Below are 9,987 nucleotides of genomic sequence, written 5' to 3'. Positions count from 1 at the left end.
TGCATGCATACACACACACTAGCACACACACTTCTAGAACTCTGTTGCTTTCAGTTACCCGTAGTGAGTGTTAAATCAACATTAGGGTGTTCAGTTATAACCCTGTGGTGTCATTTCCTTTCCTAAAATTGATTGTGACATCAGCATTAGAATGCTCAGTTAAGAATAGAACATTCTATTCTCATAATTTGAACGGTTAGGAACACTAATCACATATCTGTGATCTTAAGCTTTAAAGAAACATGTTTCGAACACAATTCAATAAATCATAATACATAGTCACATAACAAATGTTGTCATCCCAAGAAAGCGCATATGCTCTCAGGAATAAAGCTACGGAAAGTGCCCAAAGCATTACACATCGCTAGGACGGTAGCCTGTAGGTATATGGCAACGTACCCCTAGCCAGAAATAATATAATTAATTTTTACTTTTTTGCTTGGAAAACATAATTTGTGCCGAAAGAAAACATGGCTGTACTTTCATGGTAAATACTTTGTCAATCATTCTGTGCCGTACGTCCGTGGCAGTCTTGAGCATACAGGCCGACGCTGGTGCGCGCAAATTGGAATTCTCCGGAGTTTCTCGCGTGAGGCCCGACATCGATCGCGAGGTAGCTGCCGGAGGTTTCACAAGTGCCTGCACAACCGCCTTCCGGGCGCTTCAGGATGGAGATAACGCAACGCGGCCGTCTGTAGATCCAGACGGTTCGACAGGACGCAAGAGGAAGAGGAAAAAAAAAAAAAAAACTACATGACGGCTCCTGTATTTCACTGTGCGAAAGACTTAGCGACAAGGAGCTTCTTACTTTTCCTTTAACGCTCCTGTTTGGTTCGTTTTCTCTCCAGACAGTAAAGGGTAAACCCATGCCTTCATTTTCCAAAACCATTGGCTAATTTGACCTGAGACACCAACAAAGTTGTAAGTATCGTGTGCTATTTCTGGATTATGTCGTCTTCTGTTTTAAAAGTATTTAACTTTTCTTTTCTTTTCTTTTTTTACATGGGCCTAATTAAAGTGTATTGGATGACAAAAACAAGTTGCAGTGAAAAATATGTCTAATTTTATTGTAATTGAACGCCCCATGTCAAGATAAATACTGTACAGAGCTCAGGGAAACCAAAATGTAATGTGCTCGTTTGAGAACGCGGGGTCTAAGGAGGTTCATCTTATTAAATGTGCTGCAGTCCATACACGTTTATGCTACTAATTTATCATACTAGCAAATGCGTCATATGTATATTGTAAATATTTCCCATGGAACATTGAACCATGTTAACATCATGAATACACTTTAGCTTGTTTGATTTAACTTGGGGGAAGCGCACGAATTCAAATGCTTTTTCGTTGCAATGTTTGTAATAACTGAGCCGGCTCCTCAAGCCACAGTTAATATACGATTAATATTCATTTTAAAAAAAAGGCACAACTACAGCATTGTGTTAGTAATATTGATGCACTGTGTTGCTTATCCCTCGGAGTTCCGGAGCTCAGTTAAATCTTGATTTGTTTGAGAATATCGAATAATGGAGTCCGGGAAGAGCTCATTACTGGGGTAGCGTGCAGGTGATTTTGAAAAGCTGAATTTAGGCTGAATAATTAATATTCAGCCTAACCCGCTCCTTAGCTGAATAATAAACCGTTTTCATTCTAACCTGTTGTTTGGCTGAATAATGAACTGCGTTCAGCCCACCCTGCCGTTTGGCCTGCAGGTCTGCAGTGTGCACTCCACAAATAAAGGCTGTGACTGCTTATTTTTACTGTACTGAATACAGGTCCTGCATTCATCAACAATGAAGAATATTTTTCTTATATTTTTTAAAAATATAATTGATTCTCAATTTATTTGGTGCACAGAGAGAAAAAAGTGCCAAAAAGTATGTTTGTTTGCATGTGAACTAAATAAAAAGTGCAAGCTCTAGGCACGTTTAATTTTACGATTGTTTTACTTCTAATATCATGACTGTGCCCATCTCCATGTGACAAGTTGTGTTAGTTTACACAGTTTAGTATTTTACCCTGCTGATGTAGTGCGGTTAAGTGTTTTTGGTTTTTAACAGGGGGAACTTAAAATGTAGAAATAGCAGGAGATGGTTTTAGATTAATAGATTAGTTACTTGATCTGATTCATATTTCATATTTTCTCGTTTTCTTTTAATGGCATTGTTTTGTCTGGATGTTCATTACCATGGAAACAGGCATTGAGGAAATTGTGTCATATGTGTTGCAGGAACAGATAACACTGTTCCCCAGGTTCAGGTCAGCCCACAGAGAAACAGGGCAGACCTGCACTATGAATCACTCATGAACAGCATTCTCAAGTGGAATGGACAGCAAATATTCAGCCCAATACTTTACATAATGGTGATTTATAACTGAGGTTCGCAGCTATTCTTCTTCTTCTTCTTCTTATTATTATTATTATTATTATTATTATTATTATTATTATTATTATTATTAGTAATAGTAGTAGTAGTAGTAGTCGTAATATTAGTTGTCGTAATATTAGCAGTTAAATTGTTGCCCGGTATTTTAATTGATATGGAATACATATGTTGATAACAAAAAAAATTGTATGATGACACAAATATGAGGGAGGGAACAGTAAAAGCCACATTAAGCAGTTTTTTTGTCCTTGTTCTTCAGAGATATGGTATTTTACTCATAATCTTTATTTTTTCTGTGCTTTGTATTGTAGATCCTGCCGCCATGGAGTTGTTCAAGTTTGTGACAGTGACACTGTTCACGTTTCTGATTCCGCCCGACATCTGTGAGTATAACTGACTGCTTTCACAAACTCATCAAATTACCAGCATTTACCAAGAGCGCAGTGACCTGTGAGTTCTTCATTGATGTTTCGTAATGTGAGATTGCTGTGGGTTTTGAAACTGTGTGACAACTTGGTTGTTGTAAAGAAGGAAGTGGACAGATTGCTTTTTAAGCGCCTGCGTGTTGTTTTATTGCCTTCTCGATGTGCTCGGCACAGTTCTAACGCCGTTCCGCTGAACTTCTGTCCGTAGATTAAGTGTGCTGTGCTCCAACAGTGTGTTTGTGTCCGCGTCTTTGATTTCGTCGAACTCGGATTTACCGCCCACCGTGCGTGTTCGGCGTGGCTGTCGTAACTTTCCTGTCAGTAAAAAATGTGTCGCAAACCTGAGAAACGTCAACCGCGCGGATTATGGAATCGCGGTCTCCTGTTGAGTCTGTGAGCGGCACGTGGGACTCTTACAGACCAGGGCCGGAGGAAAAGGCTCTCGACACACACAGGCTCAACCAGCAGAACTGCAGGCCCTCGATTGACCAGCAGAGGTCGCCAGTGAGCAACCAGCAGACTAAATTCCAAGAGAAGATGCCTTAGAGCTAACTCCAAGAATCCTAGTCACAGTTCTCAACCTGAGAGCAGGAAAAACAACAAGCAGCCTCAAGAGCACCTAGCAGTGGGACCTGCCCTCCGAATACTCCAACTCAATGTTGAAGGCCTGTCTGCCGCCAAGCGCAACCTCATTCAAGTCCTTGCCTCTCGACATTCTGCTGATGTCATCTGCCTTCAAGAAACCCACATCGGCACTGAAGAAGAGGGCCGCTACTCCAGGGAACCACCTACAGTGAGAACGGCCTGGAGAGCAAGCTCAAAACAGGGACTGTGTTCCTCGATCTCACAGCAGCCTACGATACGGTCTGGCATAAAGGCCTCCTGCTGAAACTCAGGAAAATGCTCCCTGCCTGGGCAACAGCCACCATCCAAACTCTGCTCAACAATAGGAGGTTCAGAGTACACTTAGGACAGAAAGTAAGCTCATGGAAAACACGGATAAATTGGCTTCCTCAAGGCTCAGTTCTCTCTCCGACCCTGTTCAATGTATACACAAACGACCTGCCCATCACCAGATCCCGCAAGTTCATCTATGCTGATGACATCTGTCTGGCAACTCAAGCGTCTGACCTGGCCTCTTTGGAGCAGGTGCTCAATGAGGACCTTGCAAAACTGGGCCAGTACTGCAAGTTCTGGCGCCTGCAACAGTCCAGTCCAGCAAAAACAGTTTCTAGTGTCTTCCATCTTCGAAAACGCAGATGCCACCAAACAGCTGGACATCAGATTGGGTGGACACCAGCTCAGACACTCCCCCAACCCAACACACCTGGGAGTGACCCTGGACAGGACACTGTCATTCAAAAACACCTTAAAGAAACAGCAGCAAAGGTGAAATCTAGAAACAACCTCCTCTGCAAACTTGCAGGTGCAAAATTGGGTGCAGCGGCTCCCACACTGCGCACCTCAGCTCTGGCCCTGTCATATTCTGCAGCAGAATACTGCGCCCCTGTCTGGTCCAGGTCACCCCACACCCACCAAGTAGACACCCAACTAAACAACACTATGCAAATCATTACTGGGACTATCCGGTCAACACTAGTCACCTGGCTCCCTGTCTTATCTAACATACTTCCCCCCCAATATCAGACAAACTGAACTCACCTATAGGATGCTCCAAAAGGTCAAAGATTCCCCCCACTTACCAATCCATGCCGACATCTACAACCCACCACCCGCACGTCTCCGATCTAGACGTCCAATTTGGAAGGACCCTCCACCCACTGACTTTGATGCCATGTCTGCTTGGGCAACAGGATGGGAATCCAAAGACATCCCAAACAAACATCTAGTGTCAGACCCGACCCAACCAGTCCCTGGCACCAACCTCCCTCGGAGACAGGGGGCCACCTTAAACAGATTCAGGACTGGTCAGGGTCCCTGCTTGGCCAGCCTTCACAGATGGGGAAGCAGCCCGAGCCACTGTGTGCCTGCGGAGAGGAGCAAACTATGGACCATATTATTGAAGCCTGCCCTCTCCAAAGACTGAAAGGAGGTCTAATCTCCCTCCACAATTTAGATCAAGAGGCTACTGCTTGGCTTGAGAAATTTGCAGTCACTAAATAAATTAAAAAATTAACAGGCTGAACTGCAGGCCCTCGATCGACCAGCAGAGGTCGCCAGTGAGCAACGAGACGTCGTCCCAGCCAAACTCTGCCGTCATGATGCGCAAGCCAATTATGAGTTACCATGCGGCCTGCCAACTGCATTTATAATAATAATAATAATGATAATTGTTATTTAGCTAATGCTTTTATCTCACGTGACTTACAGTTGATTAGTTTAAGCAAGGGCCCAACAGAACGATCTGCACAGGTACCAGCGACAGACAGGGATCAGCAGTGAAGCAGGATGGCCGGCTGTGTCAGTCCTCTTTGTGTATAAGCCCTCTGTGACCCCCCCCCGTTCTGTTCTTGTGTTCCTGTGACCCCCCCACAGCGGTGAGAGGAAGCCCCTGCGCTGAGATCCGGGTCCAGGCACCGGTGGCAGTTTTGGGGTCCCCCTTCAGCGCCTCCTGCTTCGTCCCCGAGGGCTGCCCCCTGGTGGAGGGGCGGAGCTTCCGCATTGAGTGGCGGCTGAACGAGCGAGTTGTCGCGGCCAATCAGAGCGGCCGGGTCTCCACGGTGACGGTCGGGAGCTTCTCGGACGTGGAGGCCGCCCTGGTGTGCTGCGTGTGCTGGGAGGAGGCGGGCTGCCTCACCGCCGATGGGGTGACCATCAGGGGGGGGCGTGAGTGACCTGCTCCTTACAGTCTGTGTGTCTGTGTGTGTCTGTGTGTGTCTGTGTGTGTGTCTGTGTGTGTCTGTGTGTCTGTATGTGTCTGTCCTCCTGCTCCTTACAGTCTGTGTGTCTGTGTGTGTCTGTCCTTCTGCTCCTTACAGTCTGTGTGTCTGTGTGTGTCTGTGTGTGTCTGTGTGTGTCTGTGTGTCTGTGTGTGTGTATGTGTGTGCCCTGTCCTCCTCCTCCTTACAGTCTGTGTGTGTGTCTGTGTGTGTCTGTGTGTCTGTCCTCCTCCTTACAGTCTGTGTGTGATTGTCCTGCTGCTCCTTACAGTCTGTGTGTCTGGGTGTGTCTGTCCTGCTGCTCCTTACAGTCTGTGTGTGTGTGTCTGTGTGTGTCTGTGTGTCTGTGTGTGTCTGTCCTCCTGCTCCTTACAGTCTGTGTGTCTGTGTGTCTGTCTGTGTGTGTCTGTGTGTGTCTGTGTGTGCCCTGTCCTCCTCCTCCTTACAGTCTGTGTGTTTGTCTGTGTGTGTCTGTGTGTGTCTGTGTGTCTGTCCTCCTCCTTACAGTCTGTGTGTGATTGTCCTGCTGCTCCTTACAGTCTGTGTGTCTGTGTGTGTCTGTCCCGCTGCTCCTTACAGTCTGTGTGTGTGTGTGTGTCTGTGTGTGTCTGTCCTCCTGCTCCTTACAGTCTGTGTGTCTGTTTTAAGAGAATACAGTGAATACAGTACATTTCTCTGTGAGGCTGTCCACTTAAATTCACTGTGTGTGTGTGTGTGTGTGGGTGTGTGTAGACCCACCGTCTGCCCCACAGAACCTGACCTGTTTGACCAATCTCACCGGGCCCCTCACCTTCACCTGCACGTGGGACCCAGGGAGAGAAACACACCTCCCAACGAACTACACCCTACACACGGAGATAAGGTAGCCTCCCAACACACCTCCCCACAAACTACACCCTACACACGGAGATAAGGTAGCCTCCCAACACACCTCCCCACAAACTACACCTTACACACGGAGATAAGGTAGCCTCCCAACACACCTCCCCACAAACTACACCCTACACACGGAGATAAGGTAGCCTCCCAACACACCTCCCCACAAACTACACCTTACACACGGAGATAAGGTAGTCTCCCAACACACCTCCCCACAAACTACACCCTACACACGGAGATAAGGTAGTCTCCCAACACACCTCCCCACAAACTACACCCTACACACAGAGATAAGGTAGTCTCCCAACACACCTCCCCACAAACTACACCCTACACACAGAGATAAGGTAGTCTCCCAACACACCTCCCCACAAACTACACCCTACACACAGAGATAAGGTAGTCTCCCAACACACCTCCCCACAAACTACACCCTACACACGGAGATAAGGTAGTCTCCCAACACACCTCCCCACAAACTACACCCTACACACGGAGATAAGGTAGTCTGCCAACACACCGAGGGTGTCCATTTTGTGAGCAGTGAGGGTGTCCCATTTTGCGAGGGTCCGGAGTGGAGTCACCATTTTCACGGTTTTCCCAGCCTTTCCGAACCGGAGCGCCGAGCCTATCCGCAGCCCTTGGGCCGGCACGCCTGCACTATTCCTCGCGGTGGATTCACGCTCTACAAAGAAATGACCATATCTGTGATGGCCCAGAATGCTTTGGGCCGGGTCTCCTCAGAACCCCTGTCCCTGGACCCCATGGACTCAGGTAACTGGGCTGTTAAAAATAATTGAAATTTAATAAATTGTTTAAATTATTTAAAATATCTTTAAGGTTTATGTGGTTAAACATTGAAACGGCATGCTTGAATGCTCTTTATATTTTTGGTGTAATGCATTTGCATGTAGTTAGCACTGATAAAGATGTTAAAAGCCTGTTAAAATGATTTATTAATATGTGCCCAAATGATTAAACATTTAAATAGTAGCAGTGCATAATTGGCCATTACTGTTATATAAATTACCTGTTTATATAAGTATATATATGTAATTATAGTTGTGTTGTCTCTCCTGCAGAGTACATTTTATTACATCTTTGACCCCTGTAAACTCTGTTAGGGTTTAATTAAGTGAATATTTCATTGTGATTGTGAATATTTAATTGGTAGTTTGGACTCTAGTAGTCACACTATAAGTCCTTTGTTTAATTTTCTCCTGAAGCCATCCCAGGATGCTTCATAATTCTTTTTCCCAACTGACTGGATCTGAATGAGCAGTGTTGAAATTCCTGTGAGAACAAAGCCATTAAAATGTGATCTCTCAAATGCTTTTCTAATTGTATCAGAGAAACGCATTTTAAATGTGAATGTTTTACGCGTACACCTCATTTATGTTAAGTGAAGGTCTTTATACACTCACAAAAAAAATGGTTATTTGGCTTGTCTCCATAGAGAACCTTTGTAGTTCTTTATGGAACCCTTTACCATAGGTCTGTCGGGTGAGAGCTGCCTGGCAAAGAACCCTTGAAATAGACAGGGTTCTTCTACAGACTCACGGGGTTCCTTTTGGAAGTCTGGAAGTCTACTCCACCCTCCCAGAATGCAATTTCCCCAAAAGCGATGACTATGGCTGAAGTCACAGCTCAATCGCAGCGTACTGTACTCATATCCTCTGTTTTATTTCAGTGAAATTCGACCCCCCGGTGCTGCTGGGGGTCAAGACGGAGCCCCTTGCGTTCGGCTGTCTCAGCCTGCAGTGGAGCCTCTCCAAACAGCAGCAGTGGGTGACAGAGAACCTGCTGGTCCAGGTCCGCTTCCAGATGGCCGACAGCGACACGTGGACTGGTGAAATGGTACCGAAACGTTCGCCACGCAAACTCATACCACCATAGAAGTACCAAAACGATAACGAGGCAAATCATTATCTCGCGCACAACCGCGGAAATAAACCACAGAGAATCAACTGTTAACCTACACAAGTTCCAATCTCTCGAACATGATCCTTTAAATCGGTAATTGTTTTAGCGGTTGAGTGTGATGGTAGTTGTCTCTGGTTGAGTGTGATGGTAGTTGTTTCCGGTTGAGTGTGACGGTAGTTGTTTCCAGTTGAGCGTGACGGTAGTTGTTTCCAGTTGAGCGTGATGGTAATTGTTTCCAGTTGAGTGTGACGGTAGTTGTTTCGGGCTGAGCGTGACGGTAGTTGTTCCTCTTGCAGAAGGACAGTCCCGGGGGTGACGGGCGTGAGGCGCTGCAGCTGTGCGGTCTGCTCCACGGGACGGACTACCGCGTGCGGATGAGGGTGCGGCGCGTTCCGGGCCCCTGGAGCGAGTGGGGCAACAGCGGGACGGGGGCCACCCTGGAGAGAGGTACAGTGTGCCCCCCAATCAAGCGCCTTTCACACGAGCAGCGTCCAAACGCTCGGCGCAGCGTCAGGCCGTGGAGGGAGCACTGAGGCCCCACTTGGCCCGGCGTAGCGCACAGCTCAAGATAACGCCAAGCGGAGCGCCGTCAGGGTGGAAGGCGTTGAACGCTGACCCTTTACCCTTTCCCGCATCTCCAGTCTCATCGCAGCTTTGTGTGAAGCAGGTAGATGCCATTAGCCACACGGTGCAGAACCTGGGTCAAACATACCTTTGTAATTCGGATTCAAATTACCTGTAATGGAGCTTCTACACTTTACTGAGCTTGTCTCAGTAAAGGCTCAGCTGTACCCAGGCAAGATCAATTGAGCACAGAAAAGTATTTGAATCCGAAACAATTACGTATTTGACCCAGGTCTGCTGCGTGGTAGATCGTGTAGTCACGGTCCCCACGGCAACCTGTCGTGGTCTTACCCCCTGAAGTTGTGCTCCAATCATTAAGCTTGACAGTGTCATGTGACGAAGGACGCCCTCCCCTGATTCAGGGGGCAGCCTGTAGCGTAGTGGTTAAGGTAAACGACTGGGACACGCAAGGTCGGTGGCTCTAATCCCGGTGTAGCCACAATAAGATCCGCACAGCCGTTGGGCCCTTGAGCAAGGCCCTTAACCCTGCGTTGCTCCAGGGGAGGATTGTCTCCTGCTTAGTCTAATCAACTGCGCTCTGGATAAGAGCGTCTGCCAAATGCCAATAATGTAATGTAATGTAATGTAATGTAATGTAATGTTTCAGCTCCGACTGGCAAGTTGAGCGTGTGGCTGAAAGTGGTGGCCGAGTCGCAGACACATACTTATGTACAGATCTTCTGGAAGGTATGAATAATTAATCTAAAGTGTGTGTTTGCGTGTGTGTGTTTGCATGAATGTGCGTGTGTGTGCGTGGGTGTGCTTGCATGCATGTGCGTGTGTGTGAGAGTGTGTGCGTGTGTGCTTGCATGCATGTGTGTGAGAGTGTGTGTGCTTGCGTGCGTGTGCCTGACTGTGTGTGTGTGTGTGCATGCAGGTGTGTGTGTGTGCTGTGTAAGGTATGAATAA

At 46.9% G+C, this 9,987-nt stretch overlaps 1 protein-coding gene across 1 annotated transcript in view; it reads left to right on the top strand.

Moving 5' to 3' along the window:
- The first annotated feature begins 697 nt into the window (after positions 1-697).
- The window catches only part of csf3r (colony stimulating factor 3 receptor), a 22,503-nt gene continuing 13,213 nt past the window's right edge, over positions 698-9,987 (top strand). Inside the window, exons 1-9 of the mRNA XM_061255794.1 lie at positions 698-921; positions 2,231-2,380; positions 2,699-2,770; positions 5,309-5,599; positions 6,385-6,514; positions 7,136-7,305; positions 8,222-8,388; positions 8,751-8,901; positions 9,686-9,765. Of these exons, the coding sequence (XP_061111778.1) occupies positions 2,710-2,770; positions 5,309-5,599; positions 6,385-6,514; positions 7,136-7,305; positions 8,222-8,388; positions 8,751-8,901; positions 9,686-9,765 (1,050 nt within the window). The 5' untranslated portion in view covers positions 698-921; positions 2,231-2,380; positions 2,699-2,709. The remainder of the gene's footprint in view (positions 922-2,230; positions 2,381-2,698; positions 2,771-5,308; positions 5,600-6,384; positions 6,515-7,135; positions 7,306-8,221; positions 8,389-8,750; positions 8,902-9,685; positions 9,766-9,987) is intronic.

The sequence above is a fragment of the Conger conger genome, chromosome 1 (assembly GCF_963514075.1).
Source record: "Conger conger chromosome 1, fConCon1.1, whole genome shotgun sequence".
NCBI classification, from domain to species: Eukaryota; Metazoa; Chordata; class Actinopteri; order Anguilliformes; family Congridae; genus Conger; species Conger conger.
This window is presented reverse-complemented; position numbering and strand designations above follow the sequence as displayed.